At 43.8% G+C, this 25,048-nt stretch overlaps 1 protein-coding gene across 1 annotated transcript in view; it reads right to left on the bottom strand.

Moving 5' to 3' along the window:
* The window catches only part of FRMD4A (FERM domain containing 4A), a 468,321-nt gene extending 453,200 nt beyond the window's left edge, over positions 1-15,121 (bottom strand). The window contains exon 1 of the mRNA XM_036844689.1: positions 15,005-15,121. Within this exon, the coding sequence (XP_036700584.1) occupies positions 15,005-15,037 (33 nt within the window). The 5' untranslated portion in view covers positions 15,038-15,121. The remainder of the gene's footprint in view (positions 1-15,004) is intronic.
* Positions 15,122-25,048: the final 9,927 nt, after the last annotated feature.

Here is a 25,048-nt window from a genome sequence, read left to right as displayed (position 1 = left end):
GAGTGAGGCCATACCAATGTGTCAAAGGGGGTGTCACTCATAAAGGGTCATTCCCAGTGTCAGTTATCTGAGAGAAGAAGAGGGTTGTCATACAAAAAATACAACTCAATAGGCATGCCTTCATATGCCTGTTTCCCTCTTTTCCCTTGCTCTGGGTCACAGGGAAGTGCATTCCCAGGCTCACTGGCTGTTGGCTTTGACAATGGGAAGTGGTGAGGGAAGACTGGAGGGAGATGCCTTTCTCTCTGAGCTTCTAGGGCTGCCTCTCCTTGGCTGTCTCTCCCTCCATGAACTTGGCTCCTCCCAGGCAGCCTCTGCTGGGACCCTAACTCCTGACAGCTGGCTCAGGGTGGTGCACTCAGGTAACCTCGCTTCCTCCCTGTGTCCCTACAGCCTTACGGGGGAGATAGTGGCTTCCTGCTGTCACTTCACCATCCCCTGCTCAGCTTCTCACCTCTTCCAGCACCTGGGTAAGCAATTCCCTGTCTCAAATGATCTGGGTTTGAAACACCTGACTGGACTCAACTGAAACAGGAAGTAACAGACAGGAAGTGGTCCCAGAGAGGTTGGGCAGGGAGGTTCTGTCTCTCTCTTGACCTCAAGCTCCAGGATATGGATTTTGAGAGCCTCCGGCAGCTTTGCAAGAACCGCAGGTAATGAAGAAGGAAGGCCTCTGCCAAAGAAGGGGACAAATAGGAGCCTCCACAAGGACTGAAGATGAGTGACTTACTCCTCCCAACAGAGATGACAAAGTCACAGGGAAATGTTCCATCTGGGTCTCAGCTATACCAAGAGATTTGATTTCTCTTGAGAAATGTGTGAACCCCTTTCAAGGACAACCTACTCCCAGACTTCCGGGGCTGGCTTCACTTCTTTTTATAATAATTTTAGTTACTTAAATGTTTGCAACCATTAAAAAAAGATATCTTTTTATGCTTAGAGTTCTTATATAACTAAAATGTCAAATTTGTAAATTAAATACACACATATATGTGTAAAATCAATAAAATTCAAATTAACATCGATTTAAACTGATGATATTTTTTGGCTGAAACGAAATTGCTGCTCTTGGCGTGAATATGTTTGACCCACACACGGTGGGTTCTTTCGAGTGTGGCACGCCGAGATTACCACGTGTGGTCTGAGAAGTCAATTCTCCTCTCATTTTTTTCCTGCTCAAAGCTCTGCAAAACCTTTAATGATACAGGGTGATGCCCTTGGCCCTGCATGTGGCAGAACCACGTCATCTGTTACTAAGTAAATCTCTGCTCTTTCCTCATTAGTCTGAAAGAAATATAGTGGATGGTACAATCGTGGGCCTGTGCTTGGGGCAGTCATCAGATGAGGCAGCATCAGATGGTACACAGTCCCCTCCTACTATTTGTGTTTTGAAGATTATTGGGTTGAAATGTAAAATAAAAATGCTCACAGAGGCCCCCTGAGAAGCAGAACTGGCAATAGTGTCCCTGAGGCCAGCCTAGTAGTGGCGGCAATAAATACTGAGCAATTCCTCCGGGAAGCTGGGCCTCCAGAAAAAGGAATAGAAGCTTGGAGGATTAGCTGCCATCTCTTTCCATGTGGAGATTCTCCTTCCTTGGACAGCCTTAAAGGAGGTGGGCTTGGCTTTAGTACCAGTCCAGCAGGTTTCATTATAGTTTTATGAATTTTTTGTAAAGAAAATTTCTTTTTCTATATGTGCTCTCTTATGTAAAGGACAGAGCAAAGGAGCACATATAAAAAACCCCAGTAAAATCAAGTCACCCCAGATCAGGGCATACTGATTAATGCCATAAATACATATATATACATACATTAGTGACATGTATTAATGCCATATATATAATGCAATGCACAGTAGGGAGGGCACTGGGATATTGGGATGATGATATTGAAAGTACATGCGAGTTGGAAGCAACTTAAATGTCCATCAACAGATGAATGGACAAAGAAGATGTGATACATATATACAATGGAACATTACTCAGCCATAAAAAAGAATGAGATAATGCCATTTGCAGCAACACGGATGGACCTAGAGATTATCATACTAAGTGAAGTAAGTCAGACAGAGAAAGACGAATACCATATGATATCACTTATATGTGGAATCTAAAAAGAAAAAGATATAAATGAACTTATTTACAAAATAGAAATAGACCCACAGACATAGAAAAAAAACTTATAGTTACCAAAGGGAAAAGAGGAGGGGGAGGGATAAATTAGGAGGATGGGATTAACATATACACACTACTATACATAAAATAGATAACCAACAAGGACCTACTGCATAGCATAGGGAACTATACTCAATATTTTGTAATAACCTATAAGGGAAAAGAATATATTTTTATATATGTATAACCGAATTACTGTGCTGTATAGCTGACACAAACATGACATTGTAAATCAACTATACTTCAATTTAAAAAATAAATAAATAAAATTTTTTAAAAAGGAGAGAATGTACATGTTAGAGTAGAATGACAGCCGATGGAGGTTTTGGAGGGAAGTAATCAAATATCTCTCTTACTTTCATCCTCAAGACATAATGCAACAAGTATAATAAATGTTGTGTATATAGACAGAAACATTTATGCTGTTTCTATTCTTGGTATCATCCTTAATTGTACACAGATATGCCTAACAAAGAACACAGTGAAGAGAAAGGTGTAATACAGGGAAATAAAATGTGTTTTGATGGTCACTGTCTTTTTAGAGCAATTTAGTAAATGTTAGGATGTTCACACCTCCCAGCCCAGAAATTCCCCTCCCGGTGTAGACACTGGGGAAACTTTCCCCTATGAGTTCAAGGAGATGTATATAAGGATGGACAGGGCAATATTGTTTGCCATGACTAAGAAAAGAAAGAGAATGGATATAGGACTTGTGGTAGATTCATGCACTGCTGTTCTCTAGCAATTCCTTCAGGAGGGAAAATGAATGACCTACAGCTGTACACATCCATGTTGGTGACGTGCACACACAAACTGCTGAGTGGAGAGAACAAGTCACAGAAGGTTCATATACTTAGGCACAATTTCCGGAAAGCACTAAAATACACATATAATATCACTGACCTTTTATTATAAACATTGGTAGTAAAAATATAAATAAAGTTATAAAATGGACGTCACGTCTGAGAAGGTAAGGAGAGGGATAATGCCCTATTAGCAATGTTTTATTTCTGAATCTGGGTGACACACATATAGTTATATAGGTCTATACTCTTTATGTGTTTTTGTATACCTGAAATAAGTCATGATAAATAAGGCATTTTAGCAAATCTGCCATCTTACATAAAACTCAACTCTGCTTGGAAAATACTTCAGTGGAAACCTTTGAAGCTTTCATAGACTCCTAGATGTTCCTGGACCACAGCTTGTAAACCTGAGCACAAGCCTTGCCTGATGATCTCACTGGGTCCATCAAAGAGTCTCATTAGTCCATCAAGTCCCTCCCCATGAAAACATTAGTCTGTAAGGCAAAAGGTAGTTTACAGCAATCTGGATACATGTTTTCTTAGAGCAAATGCACTCATGCCAAAGCAGTTGGTTGCGTTGCTGTGGTTGGTTCATTTGCTTAATAGAGGTGAAGCTCCTGGGAGCAGAACAAAGGAACATGTATATTTTCACAGACAAAACTCACCACCCCTTGGGAGCCTCGGGGCTCAGCTCTGAAAGCTGCAGTGAACTGACTCTAAAACCAAGTGGCAAAGCAACCCCCCTGTTCTCCTTGAAGGAGGTCCCATATCAGATCGACCTAATAAGACAGCATCCACGGTGTTTGCTCTGATGCTGTAGGAACTGACCTTACATGGAGAGCCTTTAAGTCTTCTCCATGGCTCCTGGTCTGTCTCTGTGCCCAAGTGGAGCCCAGGACCCACTGTAATCTGGCTCGTCCTTTACTCTTCTTCCTGAGGAACTAGATCACCTGTATACCATACTCATAACACCACCAACCATATCACAGATTTGGGAGGCATTTGGTATGGTGGAAGGAATGTGGGATCTGAGGCCAACTAAGGGGTCAGATCCTGGCTCTATCCCCATCATGGTTGTGGGGTCTTGGGAAAGTTACTTGACTTTCTCAAGCCTCAGTTTCCTCAGCTTTAAAATGGGAATGAAAACACCTAATCATGTGCTAATCACAGTGGGTGGAACTCAGCAGATGGCATCATTGGCGCCATTGTACTGGAGCTTGGCCAACACCAGCACTGACATAGCTCCTGCTGCAGCTGAGCCCCATTATTCCAGCTGCAGTGGAGACACCCTGGCTTTTGCATCTGCCACCTACACATCTGTAGGTGAATGTTAGCCATCCAAGGAACAGCACGCACAGGACATGAGGCAGACACTGAATGAATGAAATGATAATTCTGCATCTGGCCAAACTTACTATCCATGTGGGACAAGCCTGAGAGCTTAACCCTTAGATAGTGGTCTTGCCTTTTTCCACAGTGAGCTGTTGAACACCTTAGTGTGACGTGTACGGGGCAGGGGTGGGGTGGTGTATGGGTGCAATAGTGGAGACGTGGGAAAAGGAGACCTAACTCTGACCTCAGTTCAGGGAAGGATTCATGGAAGAAGTGACACTTGAATTATTTAGGGGAGACCTACAGAATTTTTAGGCAGACAAGGAGGAGAGCTGAATGGAGGCACGAGACTCAGTGTGTGCGAAGGCACAGAGGACAGGGAAACCATGGATTTGGGTGAAGCGTCAGTAATGCTACAGTAGAACATCCCGGGGGCAGTGGCAACAGCAGACACTGAACAGGTAGGGAGGGGCCTGATTATGAGACATGCTGAGACCTGAGACCCGGGACGCTTTGCTTCAGTGCTTGCACCTGGACAAATGTCTCCTTGAGCAACAAAGTACAAAGAAACTATAAGGGACTAAAAACAACTGCGTGCATGCACAGTTGGGGCAAATTATGGACAACAAGATACAAAAAGACCAAAAACCCAACTGCTACTTCTGAAGAGCCAAGAGCAAAAGCAGGGCACTGCGCATGCCCCCTGCACTCAACACCTCCAAAGGGGTGGGCAGACCCCCTAAGCCACCCCTCTGACCAGACCCCTGGACACACCCCTACCCTCACCCCATGTAAGGAACAAGCTCGTCCCCCGCTCAGGGAGCGAGCAAGGGAACCTGTTACTGGTTCTCACTCCCCTCTGCTGCAGCAGGGGCCCAATAAAGCCTTGCCTGAATTTCTTGTCTGGCCTCTTATCAATTTCTACTGATTAAGGAGGCCAAGGACCTTGGTCGGTAACAATTACCTTAATGTCACACTAGGGGGGATAATTTTCTTTGTAGGCGATGGGAGCAGCTAGAGAAGAAAAATGACATCATTGGGTTTGTGTTTAAGAACAGTGGCTCTATCAGGAATAAACTGATGCACTAGAAGGAGGGAGTCTTGGAGACCAGAAGCCCAGCGAGGAGACTGTAGCGAGAATTCACCCAAAAGATGGCCACTTGCACTACAACTGTGACCACGTGGATAAAGAGGAAGGAAAAGACACAAGATACAGCGCAGAGATGAGACACTGAGACGTGGAAACCGATGGGATGTGAAGAGTCAGCGGGGAAGGAGAGGGTGTAAAGACCAGGTCTTTGGCTTGAGCATGGATGGAGGGGGCTTCCACTTAGTGAGATGGGGACACAGAAGGAGGAGGAGCTTGAGGGGGTAATGATGAGTTTATGCTTATATTAAGTTAAAAATGTCTCCAGAATATCCAGGGGGTGATGAAAACAACAACAGAAAGAAACAACTGTCTGGATGTGTAGCCATGAAACTTGAGAGGGAGTTGGGGGCTGGGGGTAGGGATCCTGGAGGCCTCACATAATCAAGGTCAGCAGGGCCAAGAACTTGGATTCCGTTGTTTGGGGATGGTGGAGGAAACTGTTCCCCCGGCTGGCGATACCTCTACACAGAGTGCCCTGGTGTCTGCAGCAACCAGCTACAGAAAATCCTTACAGGAATGCGATTAAACCAAAGACAAAGACCTGAAACAACACTTGGAATGGCAAAAAAAAAAAAAAAAAAAAAAAAGAGAGAAACTCAAGATTAATGTTAAATTGACTGGGAGGAAAGTGTGGAAAACAACCCCATGAACCACTTAGAACGGCTCTGTTCCCTGGTGTCCACATGTCCCCTCTGACCTGACCCCCGTCCCTCTTGCACAATGAGGGCATTGAGCTCATTCATTCTTTGTGTGTGGCCATTAGCCTTCACTGTAGAGGTCAAAGCACTCTGGGCATTCATCCCACCAAATATGTTTGTACCGGAGCTCCCGGGCTGTGTCAAAATCCCAATGACAAAGCAGCACTGGCGAGAGCCGACATTGTCAAAATAACCTGTTAGAATAGCAATTGCAATTTACCAGTATAGACCAATCCCAGCTGTAGGTTGTACCAATAAATCAGTTAGAGATGCCCTAGAATGTAGCACGGTGGCCACCAGCCACGTGTGTCTATTGAGCCTTTGAAACGTGGCCAGTCTGGGTCAAGACGTGCTGTAAGCATTAAATGCACACCAGATTTTGAAGACAGTACAAAAAAAGAATGTAAAATATCTCATTCATAATGTCGATATTGATTACATGGGGAGAGGACAATATATTAGATATATTTTGCTAAATAAAAGATATCATTAAAATTACTTATAGCTGTGTGTGTGGTTTTTTTTAATGTGTCTACTAGAAACTTTAAAATTACCCCTGTAGCTCAAATTATATTTCTATTGGCCAGCACCAAGTTAGAGAACTTGCATACTCTTCACTCCTTGTCACATACTACAGCATATCCTCGGCACATACTATGCTTTTATCCCTAACATTGAAAACAAAGTAACTTAGAGTAAATGTTAATATCCTTCCAATCTATCCGTAATAGACATGCCCAAGAGCCCTACCCAAGAGCTAGCCATGATTTACTTAACCTGTAAAATAAACTAAAAGTTGTTTTATAGCCTTTAGGAAGATATCTAAATCCTACTCCATTTCTACCACGTACACTCGCATTGGAATCATTTTCAGAAGCATCAATTTTGAAAGTGAATGACAACTACACACACACACACACACACACACACACACACACACAATATGAATCTCCCACCAAAAATCTGTAGAGACAGAAGAATAATAGAAAGTCCATGTATGTACCTGGGGCTATTCTAGTTCTCAAAACAAATTGTTTAAGTAAGGACTTTGGTCTTTATCAAATTTCATAGTACCCTACGTTGTGTTTTCTAAACTGCTTTCCGCAGCGCTAAATACAGTGTCTGACTTGGAAATCTTAGGGGAAATGACTACGTGTTTCAGCTTCCCCATTTAGAAAACACATTGGAGTTCACACTCTTCACGTAAGACAAAGGCAACCTTCCAGGACTCAGTAGGATCCTCCCTGAGGCATCTTTATCCCTTTGAAGACACTCAGTTATTACCATTAACATAATTCCCTTTGAATACCAACGTGGAGTTAATTTATCCAATTGCTCTCATCCACTTGTATTAAAAAGCATCGCAGACCTACTAGAGAATGGACTTGAGGATATGGGGAGGGGGTGGGGTGAGATGGGACAGGGTAAGAGAGTGTCATGGACATATATACACTACCAAATGTAAAATAGATAGCTAGTGGGAAGCAGCCACATAGCACAGGGAGATCAGCTCGGTGCTTTGTGACCACCTAGAGGGGTGGGATGGGGAGGGTGGGAGGGAGGGAGATGCAAGAGGGAAGAGAAATGGGAACATATTGTATATGTATAACTGATTCACTTTGTTATAAAGCAGAAGCTAACACACTATTGTAAGGCAATTATACTTCAATAAAGATGTTTAAAAAAAAAAAAAAAAAAAAAAAAAAAAAAAAAAAAAAAAAAGCATCGCACTTAGTGAAAAGGAATGTGCCCTTTGGAAACAGCATTTGCCCCTGCTTCCAGCTTCTAGAGCGTGTGCTCAGATTGTTTTCAAGGAAAGGGATTGGGTTGCTTTGTCTGGTTTGTGGCCCTTTAACCCGTCCCCTTTTGTCTGTACAACCCTGACAGAAGGAAATGAGTTTATTCCCTGACACTCGATCCGAGCGCTTCTTCCATCCTTGTAGGGCGGACAGGTAAATGAGACAGAAGAACTGCCGGGTTACTTTCTCCTGCTCAGCAGCTTTGCTGTTAAGAGAACCCTTCTCCTGCTGGGAATGCACCAAACAGATCTGACCAGAAAATTAACAGAATTACCACAAATAAATCAACTCCCTATTTTTTTTTGTATCAGAAATGCTCAAAAATCCTCATCTTACACCCTCCCTCAATACAAGTGGAGCTTGGCTTACCAGCCCCTGGGAGTGGCCACCTGGGACCCTGTTATCTCATCTGATGAAGCCAGTGGTCCATGCCTTTTCTCATTCCACAGGGCCATCCAGGCGGCCTCCTCTGTGACTTCATAAAATCTCCTGGGCCAACAGGAATTTTGTTGGTACACGATGAAAAAGGACCAACCATGGTTTTGAAAGCCCAACAGTTGCCAGGCTGTTTCGCGGTCTGTTCCTGGCTCTTTCACCTGCCTTCTGGGGCATGGAAGGTGGAACAAGCCTTGGGTTCTGCATTTGCCCAGGTCTGGTCTCCAAGCACCAAGCCCTTACTGTTGGGAAACAGGAGGGCTGTTCTGTCTGGGGAGACCCAGCAGATGCACCCCTCTGCCTGTTCCCAGCTCTCTCCTCCCAGGGGGCTTGTAACCACTGCAGTAAAGATCACATAAGATAATGCACGTTCAACTTTACAAGATCTAAAGCACAAAAGAAAGACTGTGCTTTTATGAAGGTGTCAGTGAAGAGATGACAAAACCAAAACCTGGGGCAGAAAAGTGATTTTCTCGAGGTCCTGGAGAGGAAACATTTCAGCTTAAGCTGAATCTACAGTCTTTTCTTCTAAACAATCTCCCTATCATAATTATTTTTTGTGAAAGGCCTGACAGTAATGAGAGCTGATTTACGCTCCAAAGGCATCTGTTTTATTCTGAGCTCTTGGAGCTGCACCTTGACAGGCAAGGCCCTGACTTCACAGGGGTCTTGCAGGTGGGAGGGGCTTTCCTTCTGTGTTTCAGCTCGAAGATTGATGGTCTGCCTTTCCTACTTGTACTCATGACTATGACCATTCGTTCCAAACACTTGTCACATGACTTGCATTTCTGTATATATTCATTTATATATTTGTTCACACACTGATACTAGTAATAGCTAACATTTATTATGGCGTGCCAAGACCCTATAGCAATTATCTTATTTACTTCTCACAACAACCTACGGTATTGGTCCCATCACTGTATGCATTTTATGCATGAGAAAACTAGGCTCAGGAAATTACACGCTAGTCAGTGGCAGAGCTAGAGTTTGAACCACAAGTTCTACAGGAGCTCAAAGTAGTCTGCAGTCTGACCAGGAGAGGCTACGGTGACTCGTGCATCTCCTCTCATTAACCAGGTAAATTGTCCTATGGTCCCCAACTTCCTCTCCACAATTCACAGATTCCTCGAAAGAGGTTGTTTGAAAAAAGAATAAAGTTGTTTCTTGTTCGTACCCAACTGAGGTGAGGGATTCAAGAAATGCACTACAGTAGCTCTTTGTAAAGGAATCTGATGCATGCCTCATAAACAAACCTATTTCTGGTTTTTTTGGCTTTATGGTGAATATTCACAGCATCATAGAAACAGGGCATGTCTCAAAGTCTCCTCCTGGCTTCACAGGTAGGATCATCCTTACCTGTCTTAGAAGCCTCTAGATTAGAAACTGTATAAACCTTTCTCAGGAAAACATTTTGATGTCAAGAAACATTGCCTTGAATTTAATCTACAGCTGACATGTTTCAGCTCCAGCAGTTTTCCTCTGCTTCAAGTCTCCATTAAGATAAAGTATAGCCTGTCATTAGCTGGTGAATAATCTTGTGTATATTTAATGTGTTTGAAAGTAATCGTCAAGTCCCCCCTTAGTTTTCCCAACTCAGACTACACCATTCTTTAGTCTGTACTGACTTCCAGTTCAGAGAGTTCTTTAAAAGGGAGATTCCAATATTTTGTCAGAATCTCTGCATCAAGCAGGTAGAACACAATGAGTCACTTCAGACACTCTCCTCCATGGAGTCCTGGCAAAGTCTCAAGCAGCCTTAGCACAATTCTAAGTGACTTGAAGGGTTTCCTATACTGTATGATAATTGGTCTAAAGAGCCAGAGAGCCTTTGTACTCGTTTGATTCTTTCTTTTGCTCTCTGTATTGCCTGTAATTTTAGGATGTTCACATCTTACATCTGTATCTAATGTGCTTCCAAAAGTGCAGTGTGGTGGAGAAGGATCGTCCTTGAACTAACAGCAGCTGCTGCGTGGGGTACTTACCCTGGGTGCACAAGAGCCAGACACAATTCTTGTGTTAATTTCAATTGCTTACACTTTATCAGCTCAGCTTACATTTCTCCTCAGTATCCCTTTCATAAATGGCCTGATCCTTTCAGAATGACTTCCCTTAGATATCTACCTTATGCCACAGATCAGAAGTCATTCCTTCAAAAAAAGTAACTGAAGTGCAGTAAACGACACAATATCTTTGAGGCAGAAATTAGGGAATCAGACATAAATAGCACCTTCTCTGGGGAGTTAGCTAATTATAAATGGCGAGCAGATAATAAAGGCGAGAGTATATCACGGTATTCTAAAAACCCGAGTTAGCACACAGAAGAGTTACTAAGCTGTCAAACTAAACTTTTTAAAAGTTAATACTCCATCCTTTGTAGAGAAGTTAATTTCAATCCATTTACAGTGCAAGTGCTTGATAAAACATATCTGTAATGTTGGATATAAAAGATGGACCTCCCATTTCTCAAAAAATGAAAAATAGAACTACCATATAATCCAGAAATTCCACTTCTGGGTATTTATCCAAAGGAAATGAAATCACTAACTCAAAAAGATATCTGCCCCCCTTGTTCATTGCAGCCTTATTTACAAGAGCCAAGACACGGAAGCAACCAAACTGTCTATCTGTGGATAAATGGATGAAGAAATTGTTTTAGGGCTTCCCTGGTGGCGCAGTGGTTGAGAATCTGCCTGCCAGTGCAGGGGACACGGGTTCGAGCCCTGGTCTGGGAAGATCCCGCGTGCCGCGGAGCGATTAGGCCCGTGAGCCACAATTGCTGAGCCTGCGCGTCTGGAGCCTGTGCTTTGCAACAGGAGAGGCCGCGATAGTGAGAGGCCCGCGCACCGCGATGAACAGTGGCCCCCACTTGCCACAACTAGAGAAAGCCCTCGCGCAGAAACGAAGACCCAACACAGCCATAAATAAATAAGTAAACAAATAAATAAAAGAAATTTTTTTATATATATACGCATATAAAATGAAATACTAATCAGCCATAAAAAAGAAGGAAATCCTGCCATTTGTGACAACATGGATGGAATCTGGGGGCATTATGCTAAGTGTGATAAGTCGGACAGAGAAAGATGAATGTTGTATGATCTCTCTCATAAGTGGAATTAAAAAAAAAAAAACTCACAGAAAAAGAGATCATATTTGTGGTCACCAGAGGCGGGGAACGGGGGAGGGGGGATTGGAGGAAGGCGGTCAAAAGGTACAAACTTCTGGTCATAAGATCACTAAGTACTAGGGATGTAACGTACAGCATGGTGAGAACAGTGAACATTGCTGGATGTTATATTTGAAAGTTGCTAAGAGTGTAAATCCTAAAAGTTTTCATCACAAAGAAAAACATTTTTTGGTAACTATATTAGGGGCTGGATGTTAAATAAACTTATTGTGATGATCATTTTGAAATACATACATATGCCATTACGCTCCACGCCTTAAACGTATACAGCGCCATGGTATGTCAATTACATTTCAGTAAAACGGAAAGGAAAAACCAGAAGTCAGACCTTTAACCAAGCCATCTTCCTCTCCCTCCTTCCTCTCCCCTTCCCTCCCCTTTCTTCTCCTCCTCTCTCCTCTCCTCTTGCGAATTTTGTAGCAGGCACTGGCAAGCAGGAATCACCAGAAGCTGAAAATGAGAGGAATTTTTTTGCCAGCTTCATTCACTGGAGGCAGTGCACAGAGGATTAACGAGAATTATGAAAGTTGGGAGATTAAAAATCAAATTAAAAAAGGACACTTTTAAAAAGTGCACAAAGAAGATTAATTATAAAATTCTTTCCTTGACCCTCCTAGGAGAAATGACTCCATCGGTGCCCCTCTTTCTTTTTCTTCCCCCAGCCTCTGCAAACATCATTTGTTATGGTTAGAATTCTGAGACCTGCGTCGTGGCCTGCCAGGAGGCCAGTCACAAGTATATCCATCAGCCTGGAGACGCTCTGAGATTGCATTATATATAAAAGGAAGAATAAGTAGTGTACTCAAGTGAATCCAGCCACAAGCCCAAAGCTGCCGTAAGTCCCCGCATCACTGACAACACACTGACGGTGACGTGGGGAGGCCAGCTGCCACCCTGTCTGTTTCCAGGTATGTCAAGTGTGGCCACCACCCAGGAGGCCCTCGTGCTCAGGTGCCCTCTTTGCAAATGCCTTAATTTGAACACTCGTGAACATTTTGCCCACCTCCTTTTGCCACTTCCAGTTAATCTCATGCATATTTATGTGCCAATTATGCAAATCCCAAGATAAAAATGCATTAAGCACCCATGATTTAGACTGGTTAAGTCTATTACACGGCATAATGAAATTAGTGCCTGATGTCCAATTTACCTCAACACTTGCTTTAAGCTGTCAGTAAGTTATTAAGTAACCACAACACATCAAAATTTAGCGCTAGGAGGCTTTCTCTGTCCAACCCATCGGGATACTCTGAAATCAGAAACTTCCAGCTAAATCCTTATGAAAGGGGGAAAATATCCCAGAATAGACTTAATGAGACACAACGTGGATCAAAGCGTAAGAACATCAACCCACTGCCGCTCATCTAAGTCTTTGGATACACTTTTTAAAACCACTGGGTAATTTCAACAACACAGGACAGGGCAATTAAGGAACCAAAGCTGAGACCCACCAAAGGGATATCCTTTTGACTTCTACACAGTGAAGTCTTGTCCCCTAAGTCATGATGATACTGGAAGTTACCAAATTCAAATGTAATTTGAATCTTCAATATGGACCTATCGATTTCCAGAGTCAGAAGGAAAGAGACTTAAAAAGAATTCACAGGAGCAATTTAATCCACACACACAAATCTCATGAAACCTAAAAATTAGTGGGTTGGAGTAACAGTCGGTTTGCTATGTAGAGATTCTATGTTTGAACTCTAGCGGGAGCCTTCCCCCCGGCCCCGGCAGTTTCAATATTCATTGTGTGATATAATGGTTAAGGAACAAGCCATGATGTGAATTAAACTGATAAACATAATGTACGAGTAGTCTGACCCACTGACATCCATTTCTCCCATTTTCATCAGCCTCCAGTGTGACTGACGCAGTGTTTAGGTTCTGACTCATTTGCATTGGGAACTCCCCTCCAAGTCTATGAGAGCTGTACTTGCATTAAGGTTATGAGTGCAGATTCATAGCTCTGATGGGAGCCTGACCGAGCACAAGACCACGGTAGAGGGTCAGTGGCAGCAATTTCAAAAGCTGGCCAAACGAACAGATTTTCATGCCATCCTCTAAAGCAGTCACACCCCACCCTGTCAGTAAAGAGACACAGGAATCCAATGCCATTTGCCATTCTCTTTGCAGTGCTGGACAACATGGGAAACGATACCTGCTGTTTCCACAGCACCTTGGATTGAGGTACGCAGCCTGCAACCAGAACAATGTCAGCTATGTGCTCCAAGAGAGCAAACGGGTCACAGAGGGGATCTTGCACGAGATCAGCTGAGGCTGTGATTAGAAACTTTGGTAACCAACTCACTTGGGGCGATCCTTCTAATGAATGACTGTCAAATGACTGGGGAACACGACGGGGAAATGGGGAATTCTCCCGAAGGATGGGAGGCTTTCATGCTTAAGATTCTAGTTCTAACATCCCCTTAAAATATTGTGGTCATGCTCATTAACTAGCAGGGGAAAAAAAAATATTCAATGACAAAAGAGTCTATTTGTGTTGGAATCACTAAATGGAGCATCAAAGAGATGAGGTAAATCAAAGCCTTAATCTTCTGGCTTCAACTCTGCTGTGTGGTTTTGGAGCCAATTTCCCTCTGATTTTTTGGAAAGGTAGTATTTCTAGCACGATTTAGAACTTTTGGCACACCCATTTAGAGTTATATGTGGATACACTAGATATCAAATCGACTCCTCATCATCTGAGCTTTTAATGCCCCATCTTCACGGCATTCCCCTTTTCAAGTGAAAAAACAAACTCCAGCCGGGAGAACAAGTTCCCAGACCCTCCCGGAGACCAGAGAGCTGTTTCCCACGAGCGTCTCTAAATGTTACAGGACCGAGTTCTAGGCGGCAGGCTAGTCCAGTGCACTGGACTCTTTTCCGCGGGTCTGGTAGTTCTCTGAGAACACGCTGGCTTCCAGAATGCATTAACCTACTTTCCACTGAGAATTCCCTTGCCCTCTTGCTCTAGAGAAGAGGAGGAGGAAAGAGGATATTTCGAGTGGGAGCTGGGCATGCTCTCCTTTAAAACGTGTTACTCTTTCTGCTAAACAGCAATAGAGAAATCGGTACTTCCTGCAACGAACAGCTCTGAGGGCTGCACAGCCTCCAAGGAAGAGTGACTGGAAATCCTGCTAAAATATGGCTGTCTAATCACCGAGAGGAGAACTCATTTACTAAGATTCCCATTGTCCACGCTGACAGATGGTTTTCTCCCCCCTGCTTTCCCCTTCCTCCTGATCAAGCTGCCTTTGAGGCGAGCCTATTCTTTGAGAGATCCAGTTGCATTCGCCAGCCTAGTTCTGAAACAAGACAAAAGCTCTGCGAGCCTCCCATTCACCGAGGCTTCGGGCACCTCAGCGGCCTTTTCTGTACCTCCAAGCGCAATCAAAAGGAATTGAGATCCAGTCTCCTTACCTTCGTCCTCATCGGAGACAGGAGCCCTTCCATTTTGGCGGAATCCTCATGCCAGCTTCCCTCGCCTCCAAGTTACTCTCTCTGCCCGCAGCCCTTAAGCATCCCACATGAAAAGAGCCATGCCAGGAGTTGCTGGTCACTCCCCTCTCCCCGGTGGTGGCAGGGAACTGCCACCCTGTCTAACTTGAATCCCCAGTGCCTGGGGAAAAGCCCTGTTCCTGCAGAAGCCTGCTCTTTTCCTCACCCTCTTCCCTCCCTCTTTCTCTCTCTCCCGCGCTCCCTCTCCCCTCCCTCTCTCTCCTCCCTCTCTCTTTCCATAATCTGCCTACAGCTCTCTGTGTCCCAGCCTCACTTGACAAATGATTCCTGTCTTAGGTACTGCATTTGAGCCAAGAAAAGTGATCTGCACCAAAGCACAGGGGCATCTCACCCAGGACAGGAGGCGAGGGGGGCTGAGCTGTGCCCGGGCAGCCCCCGGCTCCCCAGGTTTGGCTCCACGGCTGCTCTCTCTAGAGCTGACAGCCTAAGGCACTGCTGGAGCTGTTCATTCATTCATTCCTCTTTTAAGGAACCGACCCTGACAGCCTTGCATCCATGGTGGCGAGGCTCGTGTAAAGGTTGCCACCGTTACTCAGCTGGTGTTCTGGCTGGTGCGCAGGAAGCCGAAAAAGAAATCTCACCACTTGGATATTTCTAGGTTCCCGTTTTTCAGCCCAGTGTTGACATAACATCTGGATAGTTAACTGGGTTTTCTCGCTGCTTGACCAGATGTGTACAAGCATATAGGCAAAGCCTCTTCTTAGGAAAAGTTTCAGAAGCAGATTTATGGACTCGGTTCCTGAACAGCTGGGCATGAAATATTAAGTGTGTGTGTGTGTGTGTGTGTGTGTGTGTGTGTGGTCCAGGACTCCACATAAACCAGGACTGAGTGTTTCATTCAGCCTTGTTGGTCCCTTGTAAAAAGTAGACAGTGAAAAAGTATTGCCAAGACCTGGGTCAGGGCACAATGAAATTGAAAAAGATGAGGGTTTCTGGAACGTTTTCATGCTTGAGAAATTCTCTGTGTGGAAATAATTCGAAATCTCTACATCATATATACATGTGACACACACATACCGTATGTCACACCTCAGCAACGATATTTAAGGCTGATGCCCCCTGTCCCTTGGATGGAACTTGTCTCTCTATCTGCTGCTTTTATGCCTGAGTCTTGATACATCTCCAAGATGGGGCAACCCGCATGCTGACCTCCAGATGGTGTCAGAGGTTGGTCCTCTTACCCAGCCTCTTCCTTCATTTGTGTTCTTCATCCTTGATGAACCCATGTTTTCTCCTCCAGTTCATACACCTGCATTCTAAAGAACCCCAGGGTCTACGTCAACTCTATCACCCCCTGATTCCTCTACCCGGATGATCACCAGTCTTCTCTTCACCTTTCCCTACTACATCTCAGGTGCACAACTGCAACCTCATTCTCATTCAACCAGGTACTTCCATCCTTTGGCCGGAGTCTTAGCATCCTGACAAAACTTCAATACCCCCGGCATATTGAGTGCAACACTCTGCTTTGATCTCTGCCATTTCTGGGGGACTCTGGACCTTGTTTCTCTAGTTATTAGTTTAACCATGACTTTTTTTGTATTCAGTGTACCAGTATTTGGGAGTCTCTTAATCTTTTTTTTATTCAGTTATTCAACAAAGAGTTGTAATGTACCTACTACAGGCTGGGGCCTGTTCTAGTTTCAGGTGATACAGCGGAGAATAGGATAGAGAAAGTCCTTGTCACCTCAGTTTTTATATCAACCTCTACCCATGTTCTTGTGTTTCTCTGTAAGATTGTAAACCCTACCATGAGATTCCCCTTCCACTATGACTCCACTCTCTTTGAGACCCTCCTGCTAGCAGGATACCCATTATTCACTTTCTGAGTCAACTAAAAACTAATTTGTTCCACAAGAATGCCATTCCTCCACCTCCATCTTTAATTATATTCCCTCTTCCCCAAATCCTTCCTTTATCCCATCAAGGGCTTTATTTTTTTGCAGGGGAGTGAGAGAGAAAATCACTCTTGTTTTTTCAAGATAGCAACGCTCATCTGCCCCACTTCCTAGCCCTGGACATTAAAACAGGTTTGCTCTTCCACTCATTTTTGACATGTCACTCATTCCATTTAGTGTTCATCCTGCTTGATTCCTCAATCACCTAGACAAGGGACATCCATCGCGTACCTTTTACTTCCCACAACTCTTTTCTGAAGGATTCTGTTCCGGTCTTTGTCCCTTCCTAGTCGTGGAACCCCTCTCACCAAGATGACCTATTTGAATCACTTTTCTTGAGCTTTCTCCTTGACCTTTTTTCGTCTTTGGCACAACTGATAACCTCCTGCTTCTTGTTACTCTCTTTGACCCTACATCTCCCAAAGGGCTAAAGTGGTAGAACAGAACAGGACTGTGTCGGGTTAGAAAAAAAATTAGACTGATTATATGTTTGAGGCTAGTTGGTTTCTGCCCAACTCCAAGCATAGTTTTTGGAACCAGAACAGCCTTCCTGAGCCAGAGGAAGAAGCTTGAAGAGGGAATTTGGAACCTCCTGTATTATCACACCAAAGGAGGAGAGTGTAACTCTTCTGGGCATTCACACTCCAGTCCTCCAGCTCCTGGAGGCTGAGGTTGCTCACCATGTTCATAGTAGTCTTGAGGCAGGATACAGATGGACCCCCGGGGCAAACGGCTGGAGTGTGTGTCCTGTGGACCGATACTCCGAGACGAGAATAACAGGACAATTGAGAGAGGAGGCTGGGCCCTGGCCAGATAGAAGGTAAAAGACCACATATTCCTCATTCTCAAAGTCAGGAGACCTCCCCGACTACACATGCGCAGAAAGGCTCCTTGGAGGTCAAGAGGGGAGTGACGCTAAGTGGCTAAGTCTACCCACAGGCCTCTTCGGTAGAATCCACCTTGGCTAAGAGGCGCGTGTGCACTCATGGGAAGAGCCTGAGATACACCAAATACAAACTTTGAACCAGGCAAATCAAAACGACTGGCCAAAGGAAACCCGGAAGAAATGCCCCATATTAAGTGATTCAAGCTACCACGAGGGCGCGACTCTCTCTCTGAGCCCAGCCATGTGCCTATCCACACACACTGTACTCTTTTCTCTCCTAATGAACACTTCACTTGTTTCACTACTTTCCGTCTTTGTGGGAATTCTTTTTCTGCAAAGCCGTAGGGCTAGGGCCTTGCCACTGACCACTGGTCTAGTGGCTAGGACTTGGTGCTGTCACCACCACGACCCGACCTCAATCTCTGCCTGGGAACCAAAACCTGCTTCAAGCCACCGCTGCAGGCCGAGGCCACCCGAGATCAGGCTGAGAGCTCCCTGACTAACTTAAACCTTTGAACATTGATAGGACCTGGACCAAATTAGGATCTTGAGGTGATGCTGATGGTGATGGTAAAGATGGAAATGATGATGGCTCTCAACCACTTATCTGGTACTAGGTTCTGGACTAAGCGATTTTCATGAATTAGCTCATACTACCCACTCAGCTACCCTATGAGGGAGGTACTATGCTTATTGCTATTTTTTTTTTAAAGATTTATTGATTGATTGATTGATTGATTGCTATGCTGGGTCTTCGTTTCTGTGCTAGGGCTTTCTCTAGCTGCGGCAAGTGGGGGCCACTCTTCATCGCGGTGCACGGGCCTCTCACTATCGTGGCCTCTCTTGTTGCGGAGCACAGGCTCCAGACGTGCAGGCTCAGTAATTGTGGCTCACGGGCCTAGTTGCTCCGCGGCATGTGGGATCTTCCCAGACCAGGGCTCGAACCCGTGTCCCCTGCATTGGCAGGCAGACTCTCAACCACTGCGCCACCAGGGAAGCCCCGCTTATTGCTATTTTGCAGATGCTTTGGTTAAGTAATTTGCCCACACAATGGATCTCCATTTAGCTCAACGAGGCCACCGTCAGTAGGAACACTGTTTCATTCCCATCTCCTCCACCAACATAAGACATAAAGAGAGTTCACGGTCCATTCTTTATTAGCTACTGACTGCAAATTAGGCATTTGAAACTGTATGATTTTAGGCTACTGTGTAAACTTTAGTACCTCATTCACTTATCTGTTCATGAAAACAATATTCATTGGCCATCCACCTCAAGCCAGTTACCGAGTAAGATACTCAATCAAGCACAAGTCTGGTGTTTATTAAAGAAAGCGAGTTATTTGTGAGATGGACCATACCAGCCAATTTACGGCCTGTCATTTCCAAGTCCTTTAGAGACTGACCAATCCATCTCTTATATCTAAATTTGTTAGATTTATTTGGGGGATGGGAAGGGGCGGGTAGTGGTGGGGGAGCTTTTAGGAAATATTCTAACCTGGGCAACAGATGTGCCATGTCAGTTGACAATAACCACCAGCTCATTGGTTCTCCTGACGCTCTTAAAGATGATCAGTGTGGCCAAAATATGCAAAAGTGGGAACAATCATTCACATTTCTCCCCCTAGATTTCCTTAGGTCGAGGCACTCTCTGCTTACAATTTCATGGTCTGAAAGAGATCCTTCCGCTTCAAAAAGGGCAGGAGTTACCATTGGGGATTAATGCAGCCTTGGAAGAAAAAGTCAATGGATATCAAATATACAGAAACCAGTAAAATATCAATTAAGTTTGCATCATAGGGAAAGGGAGTCTTGGCTCAAGTCTGCCTCAAGGAATTTCCATTGCGTGGTAGGGGCTTCTGACCTTGGAGGGAACATCCCTGCACCAAGGAACCTCTCTTAGCAAATACCTTTCTCCTTCTGGCCATCCTTCTTCCCCATTTTGACATTAAAAAAAAAGAAGAAAGAACTTCATAATAAACCTCTCTAGGCCAGGAGCACTTGGAAATGTCACAAAGGCCATTAGACAGGTCTCGGTCAAAGGCTCAGATTTCCCATCTCTTTTGCATTAAGATGCCGACCCTTTCTTCCCCACATTTCTCCATTTTCAAGGTTAATTTCTTTAGGCCCCTTGTAGTCTCTGGGGACCACAGCCAGTTGCACATTTAAGGCTCATTATCCGAGGATGGTATTGCCCAGCTTCCTAAACAGTTTCGATTTATTAAGATAAGAGGACTCTGACCTGACAACATTAGGGTTTTCCCTCTGTGACCCATCACTCCTTACTTCTTATTGGGAAACCTCCTCATTAAGATTTAGGCTTTCGGGTGATAAAGCATAGAAAACACCTTATTCTCGGATGGGTTCCAGATCTCTTGGGCAACACTCTGGGACTTACTTTAACTCATGCCATAAATTTCCCTCCCATATCTACTTTCCGCTGCCTCTGCCCTTGATCTTGGGCCACACGTATTTACTTTGCTTTATAATGTAAATATCAAAACATATCACAGAGAAAAGTTCCACTTGCTACATGCTGAACCAAACGGCTCAATGAAAATTGTGCATTAACATCCAAATGCTTGAATTTATGTTTGTATCTGGTAAGGAGAAACATTCTGTAAGTTATCGCAATACAAAATTATATACTGATTGACGTTCTTCCCAAGTGCTTTCACACGCGTCACCTTTTTAGAACCTCACGATAATCCTGCGTGGTGTGGCAGGTATTAATTTCCATTTCGAAAAGTTGGAGAGGCTAATAGGAAGGAAGTAACATTTACCGACTATCAGTTTTGTTCTGGCTTTGAGCTGAGTACTTTTAAGTGCCATCTCATTTTGTCTTCAATGGTACATTATTATCCCCATTTAGCAGATGAGAGAATGGAAAAGGAGAGAATTAAGTATCGTGGTAGATTGCATCATTTAGCCTCAATTATTCATGCATTTTGTTATCCATGCTGTCTGCCACTCAGATTTTGCCATGCTTTCTCACTTCCTTTGGGTGTGGCTATGTGACTGCTTTGGGCCAGTGGGATGCTAACAAATGCAGTACAAATAGAAGGTTGACAATGTCCATGGAAGGGCACACCCCGTCTAGTCTGCTGATCCCAGGCGGTGTGTTTGTTAGGCAGCTAACGGAGACAATAACTTATCCAAGATCACAGTTTCTAAACAGTAGAACCAGAGCTAGACACAGGATTTCCAACTCCAAATTTCAAGTTTTCCTACTCTACACAGTTCCGAAAACAAGTCATGTAGAGCGATGGACATGATGATCATTCAAGTATTTTCCAGACCTCTGGATCAGTATCTGAGCTTCAAGACACACACACTAGCACTTCTGCATTACTGAATATCAAGCACAAGACTGACAACATTTCATTCTCAGTGCTTTTTTTCCTCCACTATTTTCATTCTAAAATTGCAGAAGCCTGTGGGAAGGTGGGTGTTAGGTTCTAAGTCTTGGTTGATCAGTCATCTCATCTTTATGATCTTTCAGATGCTCTGTCCCACTTTCTAAAGAACAGCAATTGCCAAAAGTTATCAGCAATCAGTACAGCAGTTAATTGGAATCTAGCCCTGGGAGACATCTTCCTTCAGCAGTTCTTGTCTTTCTGAAAAAGTGCCACACGGTGGGAAAAAGAAAACTGTTTTTGTTCATCCTCATGCAAACTTTAACTGGAAATGGGTCTCTACCTACCCCGTCTGTTTTACAAAAGGAAAAAGAACAGAATGACATTACTTTGCAAGGTGTTTGAAAAGAGGTATTTACATTTCTCTTTCTTTCTTTTCTTTAAGGTTTTTGGTTTAAGTGCTTTTGTCAAGACGGAGGAAACCAACAGCTGCTGTGGCCTCACACCATTACTCCTGTGTTTGCTTAGAAGACCTCTGGGAGCACAGATAAGGAGAAAGCTGAAGGAGGGTACCGGGCGCAAGGCACCAAGAAAGCTGCTGGCACTTGCTTTCCTTCTGATCCCCAAGGAGGGGGAAGCAGTTGGATATTCCTTTACCCCTCTCCACTCTCCTCCCTGCAAAGAAGGCATCTGTTAGCATTTTTAAGGCCTCCTGTTTCTGTTGGGGTCCTTATTTCAATGCTCCAAATAAGTCATTGTGCTGAAGGATATTATGTAGGGGAAACACTTTTTCTTGATCTTTCTCTCAAAATGTTCAGGAAGGTCAGGCCTTAGTCAAATCACGTTCAAAAATCAAAACCTGGGGCTTCCCTGGTGGTGCAGTGGTTGAGAATCTGCCTGCTAATGCAGGGGACACGGGTTCGAGCCCTGGTCTGGGAAGATCCCACATGCCGCGGAGCAACTAGGCCCGTGAGCCACAATTACTGAGCCTGAGCGTCTGGAGCCTGTGCTCCGCAACAAGAGAGGCCGCGACAGTGAGAGGCCCGCGCACCACAATGAAGAGTGGCCCCCACTTGCCGCAACTAGAGAAAGCCCTCACACAGAAACGAAGACTCAACACAGCCAAAAAAATAATAAAATAAATAATAATTAAAAAAAACCCAAACAATCAAATGAAAAAAAAAATCAAAACCTGGACATGGATGGGACAAAAATGACAGTGATGTGCAGAGACGGGAATCCTAGCAGTTTCTGCTTTGAAGACTTTTGAACCCTCAAGCTGTGTAAACAGAACAAGAACTTTTTTCTCTAATGTGCCCACCACACACTCTGGGGATATGAAAGAGAGCCCCCATCTTCATCCTAAAAGCACCTCATTAATGACTGAGCTCATCTAAGCTGGGCACCGAGATGCTGCATGGTTCTTTCAAGCCACGTGTATGTGTTAAGAAATGTCTTAGTCCATTCAGGCTGCTATAATAGAAATATCATAAACAGGGTGGCATATAAACAACAGAAATTTACTTCTTACAGTTCTGGAAGCTGAGGAGGCCAAGATCAAAGTGCCATCAGACTCACTGTCTGGTGAGAGCCCACTTCATAGTTCATAGACTGTTGTCTTTTCGCTGTGTTCTCACGTGGAGGAAGGGACAAGGCAGCTCTGTGGAGTCCCTTTTCTAAGGGCACTAACACCATTGATGGGGGCTCCACCCTCATGACCTAATCACCTCCCAGAGGTCCCACCTCCTAATACCATCATGTTGGAGATTAGGTTTCAACATATGAATTTTGGGGGACACAAACATTCTGTCGATAGGAAGAACCTACTGTATGCTAAGCCCAGCCAGAGGCTCTGCTCTGAGGTTACCAAAGTAATGAACACTGGTCAGGGCTCTTGAAGAATTCCAAGGATTGGAGATGATTACACTGAGGAAGAACTAGCAGAGTGGGGTTGGACAATTAAAGTGGAACCAAAGGTAGGAGAAGTACTGATTCACATGGCACTGTGGATGGAGGCTTCACAGAGGGGGCTATTTTCGTGGCTTCAAGGCCACTATGTGGGGCTTACAGTTGCCAAGATGGTGGGATGGGCACAGAGAAGGGTCAGACTGAAGAGAGGATTTCGGGCAGAAAGAGTAACACGTGAAAATGAAATACAGAGGCAGAAAATAACATGATGCTTGAGGGCAAAGGTAAGAACACCAAGGTGTGCAGAGTGCTGACAAGTGATCTCCAGGTTATATGATTTTCCCTAATTTAAAACTTAATTTACACCTCACAGTGTTTGAAAAAATCTAGACACCACGCACAAATGAAATAATAGGCATAATTCACTTTATACTGTCAGTGTTTTCTTGAAAATTTGCATATTAGTTTACTTCACATTCTGCAGGAAATTCTTTTATTTCATGAGTGCTGATTCAAGTTATTTAACACGACAAGTTGAAGTGTGCATACCTGCACAGTACTTGATGGTCTCTTTAATTACCAGTAGTGAGATTACCTAATAATGGAATTATGCTGAGAACGTGACCTTTCAAACACCAAATGTGCCTCAATGTGCATTATTTTCATAGCTCTGAGGAGTTTTTCAAATCAATCCTGCAACTTAAATTTTGTTGGCCAGTTTTGACCTGAGGCACAAAGGAAAATAATTGCTTAATTCAATTTCTTACTGTGTCAAACTCATGGAATTAATGATAGATATTGATGGGCATCTTTTATCCCAAAACCTGGAAACACACTCTGGTTCACAAGCTGTATCTGAACCTTGAGATCTAAGTATGTGCTTTAAAAGCAAAACTAGTGACTTTCTTTCATAAACAGAAAAAGAGGCATGCCTGAGGTCACAAAGTCATTGGCATTTTAATCAGACAAGAGGAGTATTTCTACCTCAATTCTAATAAAACATGATTTTTCTGATTCAGAACCTCAGCCTGACTCCGAGAAACCAAACTCTGAATGAGAAGAGTACTGCCTTTAAACATAATGGTAATTAATCATAAGCATCAAGAGAAGTTATGATATGGAACACAGCTATAGAAAAATAGGTATTGCTTTAAAACTTTGCTATGATCACGGAATGACCCCCTGGTCATGGTCTGGGGAAAGGGATTGGACCTTTTAAAACCAGATCATCAAAGTTCGTATACCTGAACTCATTTTCTATATCTAACTTGTTGAATAATCTTGGTTATTTACCTTGCTTCTCTTAACCAACTTTCTATTCTATTAAACAGGAAAATTACTAGTTCTCAAATGTTCCCAAACCTTCCTAAATAAATGGTATTTTCTTTCCAATTTATGTGAATTTATTTGCTCAACAAAGATTAAAGTTCCCTATGCAAGGCATCATGCCCATCTCCCGAGGGGCATCCTGACTGTCTGCAGACGCACATGCCCAGGCTGGGCAAGACATAACTCCTTTTTCACCTCTCTATGAAATAAATCTCCTGAAGCTTTGTTTCAAAGGAGTCCAGATGTATGGCACATGGGCTGTGTGTCAGAAATGAAAAGAGAGAAGTTTGGGTAATAAAGTGGTATTTCTTTTTTCTTTTTTTTTTTTTTTTAAGGAAACGCTGGATTTCCTTACTGTATCCTCAGGCAGGGATCGCCAAGATGCAACTCTGCAGGCACAATGGTGCATAAACAAACGTGATCACTAAAGTAGTTTAGGGTGTCTCCCTTTCATGTCTGAATATGTTTAGACAGTTACACAACCAGAGAGCTTGGAATGAAAGAAAACAATGCCCAGGAGAAAGGAATGCTTTGAATCTGGGTCGCTGGGCCTTGATTTCGCTTACCTT

The sequence above is a fragment of the Balaenoptera musculus genome, chromosome 2 (assembly GCF_009873245.2).
Source record: "Balaenoptera musculus isolate JJ_BM4_2016_0621 chromosome 2, mBalMus1.pri.v3, whole genome shotgun sequence".
Lineage (NCBI taxonomy): Eukaryota > Metazoa > Chordata > Mammalia > Artiodactyla > Balaenopteridae > Balaenoptera > Balaenoptera musculus.
This window is presented reverse-complemented; position numbering and strand designations above follow the sequence as displayed.